The sequence below is a fragment of the Gobius niger genome (assembly GCF_951799975.1).
Source record: "Gobius niger genome assembly, chromosome: 1".
Taxonomy (NCBI): domain Eukaryota; kingdom Metazoa; phylum Chordata; class Actinopteri; order Gobiiformes; family Gobiidae; genus Gobius; species Gobius niger.
The window spans coordinates 14,865,322-14,888,688 of record NC_136852.1 but is presented as its reverse complement, the minus strand read 5'-3'; the positions used below and the strand labels follow the sequence as shown (position 1 = coordinate 14,888,688).

At 41.0% G+C, this 23,367-nt stretch overlaps 1 protein-coding gene across 2 annotated transcripts in view; it reads left to right on the top strand.

Annotated features, from left to right (window-relative positions):
- limk1a (LIM domain kinase 1a) overlaps positions 1-23,367 on the top strand; it is a 30,485-nt gene that overhangs the window by 988 nt on the left and 6,130 nt on the right. The window contains exons 2-4 of one of the 2 annotated variants that reach the window (XM_079574231.1): positions 795-894; positions 12,339-12,477; positions 23,215-23,324. In XM_079574231.1, coding sequence (XP_079430357.1) covers positions 795-894; positions 12,339-12,477; positions 23,215-23,324 — 349 coding nt within the window. Of the gene's footprint in view, positions 1-794; positions 895-12,338; positions 12,478-18,022; positions 18,260-23,214; positions 23,325-23,367 lie in introns of those variants that run through there. The other variant, XM_079574232.1, reaches the window with a different exon arrangement.

Here is a 23,367-nt window from a genome sequence, read left to right as displayed (position 1 = left end):
ATGTCCATATATATTCATTAAAAAGTGATGTGGAATAATGGGATGGAAGTGGGGGCATGAGCACAAAAACATACCTACTTCATGACCCAAACAATCAATAAAGCCACGACAGCAACTGCTGACATGGACATGTAAGTACAACTGCAATGCCAAAACTTCAGCCAAATACAAATAGCCAAAAACGACAACATTATGCAATAAAGATAGAAAAAAGACCAGCTCGTATTCACTTGTGGTTTGGCAAATGCATATATTTCTAAGCAAGTTGTCCTACTATAAGTATGAGTCACTATAGCTGCTTTAGTTCATAAATAAATAAAAGCAAGTCCAGGTGTGTTCGTGCTTTGGCTCAAAGGTCCTGAGCCATACAAACCTGCTTTACTACATATATCGGTTGTGACAATGTAACTCTTCAATGTTTTAACTACTGTATACTGTATCTTTAACGTCTCTCCCTTTGCCCCTGGAGGCCATGTTATAGGTTGCACTAAACCTTAAGTAGTTAATTGCATTGCACAGCTGAGGTTATTCCTTGGCGTGATATAACATATTCAGATATTCAGCGTTTAAAGATATGGGTAAATGCCTGCAGTACATGCCATCTGTGGACAGTAACACCCTGCTTTTGTTCAGCCTGTGCTGGGACATTTCTGAGCCGTGGTGACTTACACTGGAGACGCAGCAAGGAAAAGCAATCATTGTTTAGAGCCATGCATTATCAAACTAAAATTCAGTTGAATGTTTGCTACACTTCTGTGTGCCCCGTGACCCATGTGAGGTGTGTTTGTGTGCAGCTGGGGGAAGCCTGCCTGTCTGCGCGGGATGCAAAAAGTCTATCTACGATGAGCAGTATCTCCAGGCCCTCAGCACTGACTGGCACACTGTCTGCTTCAGGTAAGACAGAAACTCAAACACTGGTTTCTTTTGGCTTTTCATTTCTGAGAGAGTGTTTTGTGCAGTGATAGATAGAAAACAGTTTGTCACAGTTGTGGAATTGATACATTGCAATAAGGATGAGAGTTAGGTTGGTTTTGTTGCTATCAGTTTTCGATTTTTATATTGTCACAGCGTTCACTTAAAGGAGCTAGATGCAAGTTCGCCATGTTATACTCACTACTGCCACCTCAGGTCATACGTGTAACTCCATCTTCTATATTAAGCGCGTGCATGACGGCAATTCAGACCCAAAGTAACACCTTTTTGAGTGACAGTGCAGGATTATAGAGGCAGTTGTGGCGAACAGGTCTGAGCTCATTCTACACATTAGGACATTGTTGGAACATGTAGGGGGAAAACACATAATTTTAACATTTATAAACTCCGTATAGTCCCTTTAATGTGGGCGGGAGCCCTGAACAGTTTTCTTTGTAGTACAAACCGTACCTTCACTACATCTCGATGAACTCGCCTTTGCCATTTCTGTAAATCCATTCCTCGTCCTACTCTCTATTTCCAAGTCAGATCACACTAATCTTCGAAATGTAACTTTGATATTGACAGGTTGAGTCTTCCCTTGTTACTGTGCGCTGACAGACAAAGCAGCACTGACACACTGTGGAAACTCACCACACAGTGTGTCATTAATGATTTCCCCTGGCCGGATGTTTAAATGAGAAATCTGAGTCGAGGATCTGGGAGTCTACACAGTCTACAATGGTTTTGTGGTGTGTGTTTCTGTGGCACTTCTGACATTACCACCAATCCCTGTGATTTTGTCCTCTATATGGTCGTATTTATTAACACAGACTTCATTCATATTTCTACAATTAATGACTTACTGTGCTGTCAACATTGCTATCTACAACGTTTTCTTTTTAACTTGGTAGCCCTGTTCGAGACAATATGGCATAAAAATGTGTTATTGATCTATTTAAATAAAGAAATAAATCTATCTTTCATTAATATGGGTCAACACAGAGAAGTTAGAGTGGGCTGTACTTTGATATGACACACGGCATAACCATAAACAAAAATGGTTGCCTAATTGGGCAGATTAGGTGATCTGTGTGGTACCGTGTTTACAGACACATTGCTGCGTGTTCTTTCACTAAAATGATTCCTGGATGTTTCCCTGTGGGGCACCCATGTTTTTGACCCAGTTTCAAATCCACATGGAGAGCGGGGATGTCATGGAATAGCAGGATTTAAGACGGTTTACTAGTCTGACAAGAGCTGTGTGGAAAATTGGCCGGTGACAGTGGGGAAAGGGGCTTATATCCAAACAAAACACGAGCGGGATGAGACGGTGCAGCTGCAAGCCCAGAGCTGCAATGGTGCATCACTCCAGCGGACATGAGGGGAATGGAAAAGAGTTCCCCGTGATTTTTACACTGCAGTTTGTCCCAAGGGTCAAACAAAAGTCACAAAACATCTCCATAGTTTCATGATTTAGAAGAATGGAAAAGTTCTACCAATGTGTCTTCAATTTTGGTTCAAGCACTAAAAGGCTGACTTATTTATCGATAATTAAAAGACATGTTTAAATATGCATTATTATTGGCCTCGTCACTCGACCACTCATCACATTGCCGAGGCGAGTTTTATTGTGTGCACATTTCTGTTGACACATTTAAAGGAGCCCTTGACATTTCGACAAAGACTAAACAAACAGCAGATGCAGAGAAGTGTGCAGAAGTGTGCGATTGCGAGTGTGTGGCCCAGCTGTCTAGACACATAACTAAAGAAAAGCACGTTTTGTCTGCACCTCTACCCATTTTCAAATTGTATATGTTTAACTCTCTCCATATATTATACTTATGCCCTTTCTCTGACCACATAAATCTGAAGAGACTCCCTGATATCGCTGCTGCCTGCGCTTCATTGTAATTTCTTTGAGCACCATTTTATAAACACTAACAGTTGTTATGCAACCTTCCTTGAGTGTAATTGTGGACAGAAAAATAACACATGAATTCACTGATGATAAGTGAGATATAAAACAATCATTGTCTCTTTGAACACTATAGTACTTATAACTAATAGTGCCACTGCTCTCTAGTGGGTAAAAACTTTATCTGGCATTGAGTCACATATTTCAAGTGTTAAAGTTGTGTCTTAGAAATAACCTCGAGAGCAGGGCTGCGCCATGAATCGCTATTGAATCAAAACTGCAATTATCTAAACACAAATATATCAAAAAGATGTATATGAAATTGTATTGGTAGCTGTTATAATTTGGCCTGAAAACAACACAATATTCCTTCTGCATTCGGATGCCCAATCAACGAACAGGATTGCTTTCACACAAAAAAGACTCAGCTCCCACTTTCTACAAATTTAAACGGGCAGATGGTCAAAAATATCACTGGACCAGAGTCTGTGCAGTTTGGACCATGTCATCTCAATTTGTCCACTGACAAAACATTTGCATGACCAGCTGAATATTCGATTCAGCTCCCCAGCTGATCTGTTCTGCTCTTATGAAGAAAATGTGCACAGGGTTGCATTTTACTGCAGATAAAATCCTAAAAATGTAAAATTTTCAAATGGACCCTGGTATTTTTTATACATTTCTGGCCGTATCTGTACCACTGTACTATAGTTCAGCCTGGATAGACTCAAACAGACAAAAGCAACGATTAGAAAGATTTATTGACATACTGTATGTATGTTTTTGGCGATCAGACCCCGGCAGTAGATATCAGATATATGAATTGATTGGACTGGATGGGCAGGTTAGAGTTGGAGATGTCTACCCCGGAGCCACAACACTGGTGGTGTGTATAGGAGACCCGTGAAGGATGCAGCAGAGAGAGCTGGGGATAGAAGAGGTGGAGACGGGGTGGAGGTGGGTCGTAGCACAGCTGGGAAGCGAACAAACCATGAATGCCAGAGGCTTAAAAGCAGACCCAAGGGCGATGATTGGCTGCTACGAAGGTGTGGCTCTGTGCTGATAGGCTGAGGTGGAGGTGTGACCCGCCCAGGCACGATCATTAGCTGGAGGAAGGTGATGCTACATTGGTCTCCCAGGTAGAAATTACGCCTCGGCTTCATTTGACTGACTACAACGGTAAGCTACTGTAGTCAGTCAAGAAGAAGAAGATCTTTATTTATATAGCGCCTTTCACAGACATGGTCACAAGCGCTTTACATGAGACAATTGTACATTCACTCCACACTCGGTGGTGGAAAGCTATGTTTGTAGCTTCAGTTTCCCTTGGGGGGAAAACTATAGTTTGAAGGTTTTTGTTGTCTATAGCTGAGCTGTAAGGAAAAGCCTTGTAACATAGATAATATTCCACTTTAAAATTCAAGCATAGTGTCCACATTGATGGCCATTTTTATTACTGTCCTGGTAAATATGATGAATTGACCTGTGAAAGTTAATCCAATTGATAATATGCATGGAGAGGAAAGGAGAGGCTTGTCTCCGCCCTGAAAGCCCATTTATTTCCAATGAAGAGCTTGCTAAATCAGATTATCCTTGCAGGTCAATGAGTAAGATGAGCACTTATGAAATGGCAGAGCAGAGAAAAATTAGATCTGTGCCTTACACAGGAGGCTGTGTGATGTTGCAGGTCAGAAAGAGCTGGACTCGGAGAAGTGTCATCTCCTGTCAGAGGAAGTAGGGGGTGGACTGAGGGATTGTGGGTGATGGCATTGACAGAGGGAGGCAGTTCAGAGCCGACAGGAGCGAGACCGCTGACTGTCACCACTGGACCCTGGCTCCCTGCACAGCCATGTCAGCAGGAAAGACAGTCAAGTAAGTGCATTGTGAAGCGTGCACAGTTAAAATATATTGATCTGCTTTTTTGTATTGCTGTTTCAGACATGTTAATGCGTTTTGTGAGATTCTTGGCCCATTAATTTTCTTAATTTATTTAAATGAGACAGCCAAAAACACCTTTTGTCTGTGTCATCTTTAAAAGGATGCATATATGTATAAGGATAATATTGTCATCTTAAAGTAGTCATTTTTAAGTTATATTTAGTTTTATGTAAAATATATATATATGTTATGGTGTAGTAGTATTTAAAGTAATAAGTAGTAGCAATAATAGTGGTGGTTGGTTGTGTAAGCTGATATTTTACACCAGCTATTCTTGGTTGTCTTTTTTGGTAATATTTGAGTGCCTTACATCATAAGTAAAAGAATCAGTAGAAGTTGTCATATTTTTTACTTACTTACTTTTTTAAAAATAATATAGAAATGATTTTGAGAATTGAGATTAGGCATAAAGAATAATCCTTATCCTTTTTTCCTTGTAATGATCAAACAATTTTTTTGCAGTGACTTTATTAAAAAAGAAAAAAAAACATAAATATTGATTTGACCAGGAATATGAACATAGACAAGATAGACTTTTTTTTTCTTGACCAAAACAACGTATTTACTTGTCTTATTTTCCTATGTGTCAGTGCTCCTCTGATCAGCTTATTCCACTTCTTTATTTCTGACTTCCCTAAACACAAGTCACTAGTATCCCATGCTGCAGCTTGTGCTGGTGACTCGAGGTTGAGCATATGACTAACCAGCAATAACATGAGAGATCTACAGAGGTCAAGTAGAGACAGATGAAATGCAATTTAAAGGAACAGGCCACCGTTTTTTCCATACTGATATATGTTCTTACCTGAGCTTAGACGAGTTGATACGTACCTGTCTGGTCTTTACGTGTGCACTCAGTCACGCACAAAGACCAAAGATGTTGTTAGCATTTAGCCTCTCCTCCTCTCCTCTCCGTTGGGGGGCCAAACGGGGGTGAAGTTAGTAGCGGTGGCCTGTTCCTTTAAATCACCAAGTCTTTCACTATTATCAGACAGTCTTGTTTTATAGATCTGAACATAATGGTATGTTGAGCAAAAGATACAATTCTTTGAAAACCTGTGCAATAACTATTAGACAGATTATACAGTAACACAATAAGACTGAGTCCTGCGTCTGTCGGTGTAAAAGGGATTTCATGAGAGGTCATTTTATGTTTTAAGCCCAGATCTTGCCCTTGCAGCTCTGTGTTATCACAGCCGCTCATACCTTTCCCAGAGGGCAGCACTTTGATTAATCACCTTTCCTAAGCGTTGACCTTTGGCTCATGGTACAATACTTCTATAACTCTCTGGAAATTACATTTGGTGGATTTCAGGTGATAAACTTGAAACGCTGTGTGTGATTAAAAGAACAAGATACACGTCCTAATTTGTAACTTCAGTGCCTTTTCGCTTCGACATTGGATTCATTCATGTTCATAAGAGAACAAGGACAAACAAAGCACTTCAGCGAGCAGACGTAAAAGTGTGAAAGTGGTGCTTCCATGGTTTGATTTTTCTTAAAGATAACATTAGAAGCAAATGCTCACTTTGATGCAGCTTTGTGAGCTGAAAAGTATTTCTGTTTCATTCAGTATTTCAACTTTGAAGCTAGTACAGTGCAGAGAAAGTAAGATATGTTGCGTATCTGTCATAGAATTTACAAGTGATCTCACCGTTTAAGAATAAAAATGTGCAGCACTTTATTTATCAGTAAAATTATTAAATAAAAAGAAGAAACAGTTGTAAAAATATGACTATTACAATCATATTTTAAATTTTAACCTGATTTTGTGCTCATTGAGTCTATAAACAGGAGCTATAGACTGTGGCCTGTTTCCTAGTGACAGTTTCCAGAGCTTTTATCTTTTCCCAGAAGGTCCCAGACTGACAGTCATCGAGGCTCAACCCGCACAAAGAAAACTGCTGCTGGTGCTCCATTCATTTACCGACACATTCCCCATTCACTGAAGAGATGCTGAAAGCCCGGAGTTCAGAGCCAACATTACACTTACTCACATTCAGTGCTGTTTCAAATGCACAACACGCTTCTCACTTGATTTTGCTACTTTTTTTACCAGTTTTACAAAGCTCCAAAAACCCAAAGCAGCCATTGTGCGGATAAACCCGTGTTTGCTGAGGTCAGATGGGACCAAGGGCAGCATCTGATTGGTCGAGGCACTTCCTGTCGGATCTCGGTATGCCCAATAGACAGAGAGTGTAGAGTAAATATAAAGGGATGAAGTAATGGTCTTTATTTGAGGGGTGACATCATCGCAAAGGCATTTTTTTTTGATAACCATGGGCAAAGAGGGGGGGTGAAGGGAGGCACCATAAAGGGGGGCGTGAGAATGAGGTGAATGAGACTAATGATGCGTGAATGTGAAAAACAAATCCCACTATTTCACCAGAACAACGTATTTTAAATGGATTCTGCTTCTTTGCGCTGCCAAGAACGTTATGCTGTTTTTGATAGTTTGCTTCTTTTTTGATTAAATTGGCAAGATTCTGAATTTGCAGAGAGCTGTGAATGATAAATGTGAGATACTTTTGAGAATTGGATTTTTGGGACATGTTCTGGGCAAACATTGTTTCTGAGATCCTGATGAGATTTAACCCCTGCCACAAGGGGTCAGTAAAGACACAAACTAATAAGCTGAAATGAATTGTTTGCAAGATGGACTGGAGCTTTGTGTTCAGTGAGTGATGCAATTACACCTAAATCCAGTGGTTATGAACTCGTATAGCTTCTCGATGCACATTCAGTCTATTAAGGCAGGCCTCCAAAGAAAAACATGTATTTCAACTTGCAGTAGGCCATAATGAAAACACTTTATTAATTATTTATTTATAACATTCAACACTGTTGTAGTATGAATGAATACAGTAGGCTATTTATATGCATTGAGAAGAAGACCCATTATCCATTAACCCACATTTTTCTTTTATGTATCTATTTTGAAAACAAGTACTAGTATTTGTCAAGGTTTCGGTGCTTGTGTCCCAAATCCCAAACTTGCATTGTTTGCATTTCAAGACACATTAATTTCCTGTGACATCTGGGCATAGGACTATATTGGTGTATTGATTTCATGCTCACTCCACAGTCTGCCAGTAGAAAGACACTGCATGTCCTTTAGCTTGTAGGCAACGATGGAGCAGTTAATATTTAATGAAGCTGTGCAGGTTGGGAGGAGTGCGTGTGTGGTTGGGGCAGGTACCTCTCAGGTAGGTGTCTGTCAGTAGAGATTCAGTTCTCACCCCTCTCGGGCGCTCCCACTGTTTCATTATGACAGTGCCCTTCTGTATCCTGTCAGGGAGTGGCAGCCCGTGCGTCACTGACCTTCTCCTGCTGACACTTTGACACAACACCTCGTTGACTTTGACCTTGATTCAGGTCCATGTAACACTGTGCAGACTGCTGAGGTGTGCCAGCTTCGAAATGAATGTCCCCAAACTAAAGGGCGGTTACAGTACAATGCTTTGAGTGATTATTGTTTCAAAATGAAACACAGGAAACTTGCACTTGTTCAAAGTAAGACGCCCACGTAAGGCTAATGATGCATTACTGTAATATTTCAATATTGGTGGTCAGGGTTCTCACACATATTTTTTTCACAGTGGAGGGGCAGGCTGAAGTGTGGCGTAGGTGAGTGCCACAAATTTCTAAATTTCTAAATTTAAATTTTGAAAATTTAGACACCCCCCTCTTTAGACACTATTCAAATCAGGTGTTATTACGATGGTATCGATTATAAAGGGATAAAAACAACAGAAAATTGGTTGAAACACAGTGTGGGGGAAGAAATTCACAGTGTAAGGGGCCCCTACACTCTGGTGAGAGCACTGGTGGTGCAATAACATTTGCAAAATAGGGATATTCTGGCTCATAAAATCTTTCATATGTTGTCATGTCATTAAATTAATAAAATGCAAACATTGAGTTTATTACAAAAGAACCTCCCCACAGTGACACATTGGGCCAGATCTTGTGGCGGCGCACGGGGCGGCGCAGGCTCTTGGCGAATTATTTTCCGAGTGGCGGCGCTATATGTGCCATTCGCCTCCACCACCTGTGAGGGGCGTCACAAGAGGAGGTGACTGCACTGATGGAAACACGGCTGACATTCACTTCCTCGTTTACATTGCGCTGTCTTACGTTCTTTCTTAAGCCTTAGGCTCTCACAGGTCAAACTAAAAACTTTATTTACCCCATCGTGAGCTAAACCATGTTCACGTCTCGAGAGAAAAAGAGCTACAGCGTCCGCTGTGGCGCGGATCGGCCCGCGCTTGGCGTGAACGCGAAGCAAAACAAAAGCACATGTTCACCCCACACAACCACACAACCACTCTCCTGGACGCGGAGTCGATCTGGTTGGAGGAAAATGTGTGCGTCTCCACCCACGTAAATGCGCTAAGTCTGGAGTGGCAAGATCACAAAGTGCGCTCCGACTGAGCGCAAAATGTCACGCTATCGTCTCCGTTTTGATGCACAAGATCGGGCCCATGGTGTCTTTACTGTGAGTTTGCTTCACAGACCTGACACATTACTTTGCAGGGAGTGAGACATCACTCATTCATCTCCATGGAGATGTTGCTGCTTTGTTTGTCAATAGGTCACCAAATATGAGGAATACATTTATTACATCCAACAAGAATTGTCTGTTTCTGAGCATTTGGAGCAAGTTTGATGACTTGTATATATTTTTTAATTTGTTTAGTTGCTCTTCTAATGTAGCAACATGAAACCTGGAATATTACGCAGTGTGACTTTTATGTATCCAATGACAAGCTGTTTTCCCAGTAGTCCCAAGTTATCACTTTCTGAATGTATTTAATTTTAGCAATTGAACTAGGTAAAAAGCTTCCAATCATAACTCTTTATCTTTCCTCCTAATATTGAGATCTAATGTGTCATGACAGTCAGTGTTAAATACATTCCAGAAATCGTGTGTCTGATGTGTGGAATGTGTCTATTATTTACTCAAGTGTCCCGCCTCGTCCAAATATTAGCATTTTCCTTCTTTGGAGCAGTTCTGTTCCCCTGGGAGTCGACTCTGCTCTTTTCACTTCGCGAATGTCCATTAACCATTAGTTCAATGACATCGACTGGGAAGAATGAATCGGGTTAGCTACTGACCTGGGTCACCCTGTCCATGTGATAAATAGGATTCACAGCACTTCAAAAAGAGTACCTACCTCTTCATGACTCTCTTTGATGATTTGCACAACACATTTTCAAGTTGGTTTTGCAGACCCAATTTGAACTTTGCATGTGGTCCTTGGCGTATTGTCTTAGCACCAGGCTTCTGACACTGCATCAGTATATCCTTAACTTGACAGAAGACACAGTGGACATGAGTGGCTGCGATGTCATTTGTCACAAATCCCGAACAATGTAGATTTTCTTATAATGCCTCCGACTGCTGAATGAACTTTAGGTGATACAAACTATATCATAGCGACCAACAAGACCCTCGTGCTTCCACAAATTAGGGAGAGAGGCCATTTTGACCTGTGAAAGTAAATCTCCCGCACACTTTGAGTTAATTCCATCAGGGATTTGGACAGGAAGGGGTCAGTTTCAGCTTTACCAACACTGCTGCCCCGCTCTGATCCATGCTGCCATTGGTCGGACCAAAAATCCACTCCATTTTTCCTCCAGTGTCTAAAATCTCCTCTGCTTCCTCTGACTTTTTCATATTTCCAGCCTGGCTTTGCATATGTTTCAGTGTTCATTTTATCAATTCCATTTAAACGTCTGCAAAAATTGTACTAGCGCGAAAATTCCTGGCTTTGATGCAACCTCTCTTTTTGAGAATGTTTAAATTTGTGTCAGTAGGTTTTTGTCATATCATCGGCAGGCAAGCGCAGTCTTAGGCAAATACTGTCATAATCCTCTTACACGTCCCGCTGATGAACTGTCACGCACAGCAGCCGCAAAGAGCACACTGAAAGTTTCATGTGTGGTTTTGGTAGTGCTGGAGTAACGGTAATAATAGCTAAGGTATATGCAAACCATAGAAGATGATGATTTGTCTAGATATGATCTTGCAGTTGCATTAAGTGCTTTATATAATGTTGATTTAATTAGTAGAATGTTAAAGTCTGTGTTTTTAGTCTGTTTACTCTCTTATATCTTTTACAATTGTACTTTGAGGATTTTCTCCACCTCTCTGAGCTGCTGGGATCATGGCCTCATCACTGGGCTGGTTATCAGTGAAGACAGCTGAGTGGCTTCTGCTGCAGACGTCTTCTGAAAGCTTTGACCCACTTCCAAATTCCCCCCCATCCTCTCCTCTCCTCCTTCACCCAAACACTCCGCATGGCTAAGCAGCTTTGCCCCAGTCTAAAGAACTGCAGGGGAGAGCTCTGCATGCCGACACTCTGGAGAATGGGTGTGTCTCTGTCATAAATAAATCCTGAGTACAGAGTTGTGCGTCCGTGCTGCAAGTGCAACGTGAACTGCAGAGGAGAGGAGAGCGAAATAAACTCATTGCATCTATGCCTTCATTACGAGGGCTGGGTACCGTTCATTTTTTTGGGATACTTTAGCAATAGTTGTTTTGCAATACTGATACCTGATCCTAATCCTTACGATTAACCTACAGTGAGCGTTTATAACCACAGTGAATGTAAAAATGGTTGATCTTGACATCCCTACAACCAGGTAACTTGCTTTAACCTCTTAACTCCTCAAAAACCAACCACATTTCCTCCAGTTTGGCATTACCCAAATCTAAAGGCTTCAAAAAACCCACAAAAACGCCCCAAAAGAGGACCAACAAAAATCAACTAAATGCAACAAAAAAGTGACAAAAAAATCAACAAAACAGTGACAAGAACGAGACGAAAACAAGGTTGAAAACGCAACAAAAGCGTGACAAAAAAGCCACAAAAATGCAAAAACGCAAAAACACGAGGTACAAGATCTGCTTTGTAGGTCTTAGCTTTCAAATAAAGTGCAACACTGGCTTCAGTGAAGGGGATTTTAGATTTGGGTAAAGCTGAAGTGGAGAAAATGCACTTGGTTAAGATGTTGATGCTGTCCCAGGACCCAACAGGCATCAAATCTTGGTATCTGCTTTCGATACTTTTATTTTTTTTACACCCTAAAATCTCTAAAAGGTCTATTACCTCCTATTTATCCTGTTATGTTGTATAAATGAATCTTACAATGACATATTCAACTGCATATTTTAGCTTAATTATTATAATAGTTTCAACTCATTTGGATGTTAACTTGTGGTACAGCAGTTAGATTGTGGATTGAAATGTTTTTACTTACATACTCTCTTAACCTGATTCGGGGATACAGTTCGCAATGATGTCATCAACAAAGGCTTAAAAGGAAAGCTATAATTTTTAGTCAAGTGGTGTAATTACATGGCTGTAAATCCAGCACTGTCACCAAAATGTTCTGTCAGCACAACACACTCATTTTCTTGATTATTGAAGCTAAATGGCTTTCGATTAACATGTCTTTCCTTTGTAAATAATATAATACCCCTTCAAGAACATGCCAGAAGATCCAGATCATTGTTTTATCAGTTGATTAGGCGATGAACTAACATGATGTAAATGTCTTCCAGGTGCTGTGAGTGCAGTGCGTCGCTGTCCCACTGGTACTATGAGAAAGATGGCCGCCTCTTCTGTAAAAAGGACTACTGGGCCAAATTCGGGGAGCTGTGCCACGGCTGCAACGACCCGATCACCACCGGGCTCATCATGGTAAGAGGATCGCCGGACCCCCCGCTGTATTCTCCGTTTGCAGATAAAACTCAAGTTACTGTCGGGCCTCTCTCATCGGTTCATAGAGTGCGCGGCGAGTACAAATGTGTATACAAGCTCGCGGACCGGTGCCAGAGGTGTAGCTGACTGTGCGTGAGTGGATGGATCGTTTTACAGACCTCCAGTGGAAGCCCAAGCTTTAGAGAGCATATGGGTTACGGGAGAAAGTGGCCAAATAACAATAAGCTTAATTCGAGAAGGGATTTGCTGCATTATAGAGTTGGCAAAATAAGGCATTTGTTGATTGGTCATTTAAAGTTCCTGTAACTTAACTAGAGTAAAATCTTTGTCAAGAAGTGGTACTTTTTTCATCAGAATTTGAAGCTGAAGCACATGCAAAAAGTTGTTGGTGTTATTGTGACAGTGAACTACTGTATCGGGTTATGCTAAAGGGTTTGGGCACAAGCTTGGGCCAGGCTGCGAGAACATTTTTCTTAGGATAGTTGGTAAATCAACCAGTCACAAGTCATGAGAGTGAAACATCATATATCAACCTATCAGCTTAACCCTGACCTTGTCCTAACCATAACCTCCAGTTCAGCTATACCCTAATCTAAAAGCTTCTCGACTGGAGTGTACAGCCTATAACTGTTTTGTTGGTTTGTCATCTCTTTCTTTTTGCCTGTTTTGTTTGCATTTTTGTCACTCTTTTGCTGCATTTTCATCCTCATTTAGGTCTCGTTTTTGCCTTAATTTTGACACTTAAAGTAAAAATGTTGAAAAAAACATACATTGAACAAAATCAATGGAGGTTGATTTGAAATAAAAATACAAAGTCAAATTGTGGTCATCGTAATCACTAATCAATAAACCTTACATATACAGTAATTCTACAATATCTTTTGTGCAAGTTTACCAGAAAAATCGTCAGAATCTGAAGAACAGTTATGCAGTGTCAAGGGTACATTTTCCTAACATGTTTCTCTTAACCTTATAGTGTAGGTTAACTTTTCCATTATAAAAAGGCTTTGAATTAAATTTGCTATCAAGAAGCTTTCAGATTTGGTTAAAGTCGAACTGGAGTAAATGTGTTCGGTGATGTCAGGGGTTACGAGGTTAATCATTGAAATATTCTCATGTCTTTGAAGTAGTTTTGATTGGAAAGTGGCAGCACTTTCTTTCCAGTTCCACCTTCTTTCTATTGTTTAATTTTCAAATCTATATTTCCATCTGAAGAATTGCCCACCCAGCACCACTCCTTTTTGTTTCCCATAATTGGTTTTCCGTTCTCACTCTTATAAAGTCCAGCCCAGGTGCTTCCATAAAACAAGATGGGCCGTTAAAACCATGACACAGAGTTCATTTATTAGCCGTAAAGCATGTGGCGTGTTGGTGGGATTGTGCGGCCTGCAGCTCCGGGCAGGTCATGTGTCACGGTCATGATGAACAGCAGCCATTCGAGCGCATCCTGCAGAGTGTGTGTTTTTTTACATTCAGACTGTGCAGCTCAATCTGTATAATGCCTCAAAGCAAGAGGACAGAGTGGATGAGATGGAGAACACTGGTGCTACTCTTTCTCCTTGTGCTAAGATTGACTGTTACACTTCAATAAGAAGACCCACTCAAGTCTTATTGCTATGAATGACATTAGCGGGCAGACGGGCAGACCAAGGTTAGCTCTCTGAGGAAGCCACTCCCTTTTAAAAGTCTGCAGCTTCACCTGCACCAAGACGCAGCAAAACACAGTCCTATTTTTACTCTTTACAGATACACATGCACTTGAATCACCTCCCAGCTCATCCCTAGTCAGTGAAAAACCTGCAGTTTGGAGCAGTGAGTCAGCAAGCTAAGAGGTAACGCTGTAGAGCACATGGTTAGCCAGAATAGGCTATCATAGAGTTGTTTTCCCACTCAAAGAGGTAACAACCGCGAGTATTAGGTTGGCTTTGAACCACATGCTTGCTCAGTTAAAAAGGCTATTCAAAAGGCTTTTTTCTTGTCAAAACATTCTGTGTAAAGTCATGCACTGCAGCCTGAATGAAACTTGATACTGTCAAAAAGATAACGGAATGGACAGATAATGAAACACTTTTTCCTGTAAATGAACATGTTTCTTGTCAGACAAACACCCCAAACACGAGGGATTTCCTTAAAATTCATTCAGTATTTCACTTCTCCAATTTAACAATCTGAGAAACTACCATAATAGCTTCACAATGTTTCCATGGATGGTTTATTGTCACTTGAGGGAACTGAAAAGTCCCCCCTGTTATTTTTGTTACACCTCTATTGTTTTCATGGTCAATATGGTATTCGTTAGTTTCATCACTAAAATATTTACTTTTCGTAACAAATTGTTAATACAAAACACATTTATTACATTTCTCAAAAGACAGTTCCAATGAGTGGGTGATTTTTCTATTATCGAGAGTTAGCCTCCACAACAATGGAAAGTCCCCCGTCCTAAAAACATCCCACCTCCCACTGCGCGGGTTTTCCATGTGTCACTGAGAGGTTTGTTCCCCTTCAATGTTAGGCTCATGATAATGCGACTTTTTTTTGGTTTTGTTGCTTAAGTTTCTCGTGTTGTTGTCAGTCTGGTCACACTGCTGTTCTGATGAAGATACAGAACGTCCGCAGAACATGCCTTTAGGGGGGGCGCATGTGGTTTCTTACTTAAGACGCCGCTGCTGCTGCCTGAGTTATTATATAGTCTTGAAGTTTCAGTGGGTTCAGAATTTACACACAAGCCCCCTTTATAGCTACTGTATGTCTGAGACTGTCAAACCTTTCTGTATCATATATATGCACACCACAAACCTAAACTTTTATCAATGTTCAGAGAGCAAGGCAAAGGGTCTGCAGTTGTTGTATATGGTCTGAAATTTACTTTGCTACGGTTCCACCTGAACCAAGCTCGTTTACTACAGTGTGGCCTTACCCAAATCTAAAAACCTCTTGACAGCGACAAAAACGAGAAGGAAACAAGGATGAACACACGAGTGACAAAGTAACAGCAAAAAAAGATAGAAATATGATAAAAAAGCAGCAAAAGTGACCGAAACTCCACCGAAAAAGTGTGAATAATGTGACGAAAACACAGTAAAAAAGAGACAGTTGTAATAGTTTTTGTGAATCTTTTTGTTGCTCTTTTGTAGGTTTTTTTAGGCTTTTTTTCTGCGTTTTTGTACATTTTTTGCTGCACTTTTCTGTTGCACTTTCATTGCTTTCTTGACATCTTTTTTTGTCACTTTTTGTTGCTCTTCTGTGGGTTTTTTGTTGCATGTCCCATCCTTGTTTTCTTCTCGTTTTTGTTGCTATTTTCAAGAAGCTTTTAGATTTGGTTAAAGGGGGTAAAGAGGTTAAATGATTAGACTGGTCCATCGTAGAATAGAATAAACTCATCAAGCCCACTGTAGTAAATCTACCTACAATATTATCACCACCAAGAGTGCATTTCTTCTCCCTCGGTGTCCTGTCCTCCCCCTGAATGCAGCTGTGGGCTGACTTCTTCACTTCTGACATGACTGGGCATCTATTTGTGTTTGTGGTGCACTGAAGTACATTTTTATATTCTCATTATTTCTCAAGGCTACACAATGTATGACAAACTTGTTTAATCGGAAGAGTGGTGACTTTCCAATGAATACAAAATACTTGAGCAGCAAAGAATTTAAAAGCATTCAAGAAAAATGAAGCCGAGATCAGGGCGTGCGCTACGTTTATATTAGCTTTAGTTTCCTCTTAACCAAGTGTGTTTTCTCCAGTTCAGCTTTACCCAAATCTAAAAGTTTACAGCCTATAGGCCAGTGTAACCCCTCATTTGAAAGCTAAGACCTACAAAGCTGATCTGAACTGATCTTTTTCCTCGAGTTGTTGCCGTGTTGTTGCAGCCTTTTTGGAAATTTCTTTTTATTGCTTTTTTGTTGCCGTTTTTGTCCGTTTTTCCTCACATTTTTGTCACATATTTGTTGCTCTTTTGTTGTGTTTTCGCCACACGTTTTCATCACCTCTTCATTGCTTATTTGTCTCTTTTTTGTAGCGTTTTTGCCACTTTTCTGTTGCTATTTTGTTGCATTTTTGTCACTTTATTGTTATGTTTTTGACGCTCTTTTCATCCTCGCTCTCAGCTCATTTTTGTTGCTATTTTGACACTTTTTTCAAGAAGCTTTTATATTTGGGTAAAGCCAAACCGGAGAAAATGTGGTGGGTTCAGGTGGGGGTTAAGAGGTTAAAGGTATCTGCTTCTCCTGAGAGTTGACAGTTCACGAGGAGTGGAGAAAAGCATCTGTGTTTTGAGGATGGAGCTGTAGATCATCACCATGGGGGGTCAGGAATTTCATTGTTATCGTTATTTTTGCTTAACCCAAGTGAAGTGTTGTTGTTTTTTCATACTACTCCCAAGTCATTGCTAACCAGAATGTTCTTGAAACAGCTCTTGTCTCTGTGATTTTGTTACCAGTGCTGCCTCTATACTCAAACTCCCTGTGTAACTGAATCAGGCAGTGTCTGGCCTCCTCCTTCCTCCACGTCTGTCTCTGTTTAGCGTAAAGCGCTTGAGCCCTGCAGGCCCTGAGTGCATCTGACCATCTATTAATAACAATCCCCCCCCTAGTCGGGACGCAGCACTGGATACTGTCAACAGTTGGTGTGGGACATTTCAGGGACACGGACAACTTGGACAACACGGTGAAGGAAAGAATGAGTCTATAGAAAGAGTTGCATCATCACGACGTTGATGCAACACAACATTAGGTCATAGATGGTTGTGCAAACACCCTTATCAAATTTTACAACTAGAAAGAACTATGCTAACTTTTACTTTGTCTTAATAGAATACTAATTAATCAGAATCAATCTTTAAGACCAGGGTGGCTCTGGGGTGAATCCCAACCAAAGATACAGGGACCTGTTGGGGAACACAAGCACTTGGCTGAAAAGGTGAATCTAAATACTATTTGAATTATCTTTCTTTCTACTAATACTGTAGAAAGATCCGCACAACTTTGTCGCTCCCAAGCTGTCCTTCAGACAAGGTCTGAAGAAGGGCGGCAACAAATTTACTATCAGAAATGGTCTTTGTTATGGTTTTAGAATTGGAATTACGAACACTTTTATTTTTTTGTATTTTTGAATATGTGCTATATTGTTTTCTCTACATATTCTTCTTCTTCTTTTTAAATACATCATAGGCCTATATATCCAGTATTTAAAAGAAAATCCTTGTACAAAATCGTAGTGTGAAAAAAGAAAATCTCTCTAGAAGTCTTTCGACAACACACAAACACAACATGGTGGCCCCATATTTTAGCTCCTATCAGCTCTGGAATGCGGGGGGGCTTTGGGACCAAATACAAAAAGGAGGTGCAGACAGGAATGCGCTTAACACAGTTGGGGGTTGCTGCTGTGCTGATTTCCTTGAAGTGGGAGGGCTGCAAAAAAGCCGGCTGTGCAAGAGTGGGCGGAGCCAAGCAGGAAAGGATGAGGTCATAGCAAAAGGAGGAGGCAGGAGGAAGGGAGGGGGCGAGCGAGGCGAGCGTATACACCGGCCGGGGGGGAGTGACATCGATTCAGGGATAATCTCAGCTGCAAAGGCGTGGACTGGCCGCTCTTCTCTCCTCCTCACCGCCGTGTTTAGTGTTTTGTTGTGACTGTGGGGCAAAGGCAGCGGGAGTAGCATGCACTGAAGCAGGGCAGGGAGACACCGGCTCGCGCTGACATGGTGGGAGACTTGTTCCTCTGGAGCTTCTGCTGTCTCAGGCTGTGGAAACGGGAGAAGAAGGTAGGCTGAACTGTCATGATCACTGCATATAAGCTCTTAGTGCGACCCGGCATGTGAGCAAGGAGTCTCGAGGGGCACGCTGATGCTGGATAGTAGTTCCCCATCTCTTACTTGTTATATGTTTTTTGCCTGTCATTTAGAACTAGGTCAGTGGACTATCTCTCTCTGTGGTCTCTGGTCCTACTTCTTCTTCTTGTTCTTGTCATGAAAAACTGATGAGACACGCGGCACGCTTGCTATTTTTAGGATGCGTTTATTCTCCAGATAATAGCAGGATTGAGACGGTGCTTTTGGAGATGACCTGCAGTTGTCATGCCTTATGGCCGTGTCACAGATCACTGTTGTTTATGTTTACACCAGCCGCAGCAGCAGTGGTGAGCCGCTCTATCCGACTTCCTCCGTTTGGCTCGGGGGAAACAAGATGAGGAAAGAGGATGAATGCATTAGCACTGTCTCTGAAGCTTGTATGTGTTGACTGTACTGTCAGAGGCACAAGGGGGTTTCCATTCTGCCAGGCTCAATGTGCTCCACTGTTTCTTCTGATAGAGCTGCTCCTCAGAGATGAAGCTACAGAGTGTTGGGCAGTTTCATCTATTTAGACATTTTAGCACTAACTTGCTTTGTATTGGATTATCCCATTCGTAAATACTTCTTGCATTCCCCACTGCAGAAATTCAATTCAATGGGACTTTCTTGGTTCAATGAATGTTAACGCTAGCATCTACCGTATGACAATCATAAGTCCATTCAACAAAGCTACCATTGTGCACTGGCTTAATTTTCTTCCTGTTTTTTTTCTTTTCTCATTTAGACCGTACATGAGCAATGCATTCATAATGAGTAACATAGGGATCAAATCAAGCAGTTCTTTTACATTTAATGCAATAATTTCTACATGCAGAATTTAGTAACCAGTTTATTGTATGAGCTAAACCAATACTTGACATTCAGTTTGTAAACACTTATGTCAATGTCTTTAAATTCATTGAAGATGAGCATAGTTTTCACTTAAGGTTATGCCTTACTTTTTCTTTCATCTCATATTAGTGAGCAGCTTAAATTGTCACCTACCGACATGAAACTTAAGTGCCATTCATTCCTAGCGTCCCTTCTTTCCAAAGTTAACCCCCTTCATCTCACGACCTGACACTAAGGGCACACACATATTTCCCAAAACAAATGAGCGAGATGTTTCAGTCTGCCTGAACTTTCTGTCACAGTCACATATGGACTTGGTTTGAGTGCAGCAGCAAACAAGCTCCCGCTGTCAACTTCATTACATCAGGCAGGAGGTCGGACAGAGCCAGAGTCTATATAATTTGATGTGGTCGTTCAGAACCACCTCGGAGCGCTGGAGATATGAGGTCATTTTCCACAGTCAGGCAATAAGTCATTGGGCTTTAGCGAAGACTGTGGGAAAGTGGAGGAGATAACGACATATGAATTTACTAAGCCAGTGACTTTTTGAACCTCTTTAATTTGCGGAGCTGTTTGATGCTTATTAAAACTGCAGAAACTAAATAGTGCTGGATGTGAAGTGCAAGTTCATAAGGCAGATGTTCGTTTACTGCATTTACTCTGTTGATAATTACGTAACTTCCAACTTTAGTTCATCAGTGTCTGATATCACTGTCATATGGCACGAGGAAATGAGACATTTTTGAGGAAGAAATGTCACAATGTGTGGATAAAAACGAACTAGAACAGAACGAATGATGCCTGATAGACATGTGCAAAATACCTTATTTTGGCCCATTTATTGACCCATAACATTGCACTGTAATAAATCACTTCAAAGGTTTGTTTGTCAAGTAAATGTCACAATAAATCAGAGGACATAGCTGGTGTGTTTATTTAGAGTACCTTGTGTGAACATTCTTCTTTTGGTTTGTTGTTCCCCCTAAATGTCCCAGGGTCTTTGTTATGGTTTCACTTTACACAGCAAGAACCAGTTTCTATGTAAATATCATATTATTATTGAAATCATGCCTGTCACGATAACAAAATCTGAAGCTTGATATATTGAGGCAAGAAAATATCGCGATAAACGGTATTATTAAGACCTTTAATGCCACAGAAACTAACTCTGAAGCTTAAAAATGACGGTAAATAGCCCACAATAAACATGGATACAATGAGACACAACTTACTTTGGGCTAAAGATAAAGCAGAACTGTGGAAAAGATGGAAATAAATGTACTGACGATAAACATTGAGCCCAAAAATGTGTTGTTTATCTGCCATTTAGTGAACAAGAAGTAGATATAGTAATTATTGTGTCAGCCCTAATTGAAAATCCAATTTTAGTACATGTCTTTATCTTCATGTCCATGTGGAGCTGTACCTCATACAGCTTCATGCGAGAGCGGGGACCCCCTTCAGTGTGCCGTAATCCCATCTGGCTTTTCCCACATTCCAGCCCTCTCCTCTGCTCAGCTCTGCACATGGCTGAGTTTGTAGTCACCCAAAAAGGCGCCCCAGGGATCTGTGACCGGCAGAAATCACAGTCACACACCAATGAGCTCATTTACAAGTCCAGCCCACAACAGGCTTCAAGAGGTTCAGATAAAGAAGTGGAACAAGTGCTAACCCATGATGCCGCAAACTAACATACTAGGAAAGGAGATTGTTTTAAGAAGGTGAAGGTGTGGCGCCACAGCTGTTGCTTGTCAAATGGTTTCTACGGCCCTGGGTGTCGTATGTGTCTCGTGGGTGAGTCTGTTGCCCCTGTGGCTGGGGCAAATGGCAGGGACATCCTTCTCATCTCTGCCCAGCTGTCCTTTCTTTCCGGTATAAGCCATTTATAAATCAATGCTATCCCAAGTGCATCCCAGGGGCTTTTAGGAAGTAAAGTATTACATTTCTATATTCTATAGGTCTGAAGGGTTTGCAGGGTCAGGGGCAAAGTCTTTATTGTCATTCTGTAGATTTTGTGGTGCGGTAAACATGATAATTAGATCAAAATAGTATAGGGATAACGCAGCCCTGTTTACATGTTCTATTAAGTTTCCTGGAGTCTTTATACTTGGTTAAGGTTAGGACTTGGGTTACAATTAGTCATGATATTACCATGAAATGAATTATGTGTCCTGTTTTCATGTAATTACCATAACTATGACAATATTACACATGTACAGTGCCATGCTGTTTCCATCATATTCTTTGCAGTGTTGAAAGGTAAAAAGTTTCAAATCCTATTTCATTATTTATTCCTTCACCTACCTTTTTACTTACCTTTTTAATGAATTTGCCACATGGAGACTTGCAGTTGTATTTGAGCATTATCAGTTATGGACATCAAACATTTATTTATGTTTTTTGGTGAAAAAACTGTGCTCTTCCCGGACAATCGGAGATACCATGATTAAGAAGAATAAGAATATTCAACCTCATAAACCCCGCCTTTACCAAGTGCATTTTTTCTAGTTCAGCCTTACCCAAATCTTAACGTGTATAGCCTATAGGCCTCATTTGAAAGCTAAGACCTACAAAACCTCCTAAAATCTTTTTAATCCGTTTTTTCATCACATTTTTGTCACTTTTGTGTTGCTCTTTTGTTGCATTTTTGCTCTATTTTCATTCTCATTTCCTCTCATTTCTGTTGCTCTTTGGATGCTTTTCTCTAGAAGCTTTTAGATTTGGGTAAAAACAAACTAGTGAAAATGTGCTTGGTTAAGGTGAGGGGTTGGGGTTAATTATGTGTGTTGAACAGTGGTGCTTTGATGATGTTTTACAGTTACAAATAACAGGATCTTCTCCTTCTACTCTTTCGTCTTTGCTCTATAGAGAAAAACAGCCCTGAGCAAAACATTCAACAACATAGAGCTCAAAAAAGGAAAACAATCTCTTAAGACTAACTTTGCTAGTTTGAAAAATATATTCTTGCGGGCTAGCTTGAACCCTCTCAAAGTAATTAGGTAAAAGGTTTTTAATTAATATTCATGTACAGTGGCTTCCTCCATGCAGCCAGACGGGTTGCCATGTGTTTGTTTGTGTGTGTGCTTGAGGTTTCGCTGATGTCTCCCGGGGGAGGGCCAGAGACATATGGCTCAACACAAAGACTTGATTGATTTTCAGTTGTGCCTTTTTACAGTTTAGCTTCCTGTTAATCCCTGTATTTTAGTCATTTTATGCGAGTGGTCCCAGGCTGTACAGAATCATCGCCCCTTGATCACCCTTTGTTTAGCCTCCTGCTTTTGGCCGCCCCACTTTTCACTTTCGGCTGACTTCATTTGACTTGCAGATCCTTGCAGTGGGTACCATCAAAGAGCCTGCCCCGCTCCATCCTAAATTTTATGCCACTCAAAGCAAAAAGCGAGTCCGCAGACAGCCCCAGGGGGGAGAGCGACGCCGGTGGGCCTAACCTTTCTTTGCTGACGTGCATTACAGCTCATGTTTAATCATGGCACCACTTCGATGTTGGAGAGTGGGCGTACCTGAAGGATGCAAAATTACCTGAAGGAGTTAAAAGGGTCAATGTGTGTGTGAAGAAAGTGCTGCTTAATCAATTCACTGATCGATTATTGCTGCAGACAGAAATATTTAACGAGGGGTAGTAAAAGTGGGAGGCCTTTGTGTGGACATGGTGTGATTTATTGCCCCAGTTTGAGACGCTGGACTAATGAGACCAGCTTCATGCTATTTATCTGATCATTGCCCGTGTTTTGCTTTTTCGCAGTAATTCAATTCCCACTCTGTTTGCAAACAGCCCAGAGCGCCAGCACTGGTCTGGCATCAAAAGATTCAATCTATACACAGCACAATGTCCAGACCTGCCTCTAGTACTTCTTCAACCATGTAATGACACTTCCTCCTTCAGTGGTTATAGAAAACAGTTTTGCCCCCTGGCCCATTGCAGTTTTCTTTGTAGGTCAACAGGTTTTTCAAACTGTACCACATGCTGTCACACTGCTTAGTACATAGACCTTTTTCTAACTTGTGATTTATCCTTTTAGGTCGCAGGGGAACAGAAGTATCACCCCGAGTGCTTCACTTGTCTGAGCTGCAGGTCGTTCATTGGTGATGGGGACACGTACGCTTTGGTGGAGAGATCCAAACTTTATTGGTGAGCTGAGAATCAATGTTCTTTATGCTTGCCAATCTTAAAT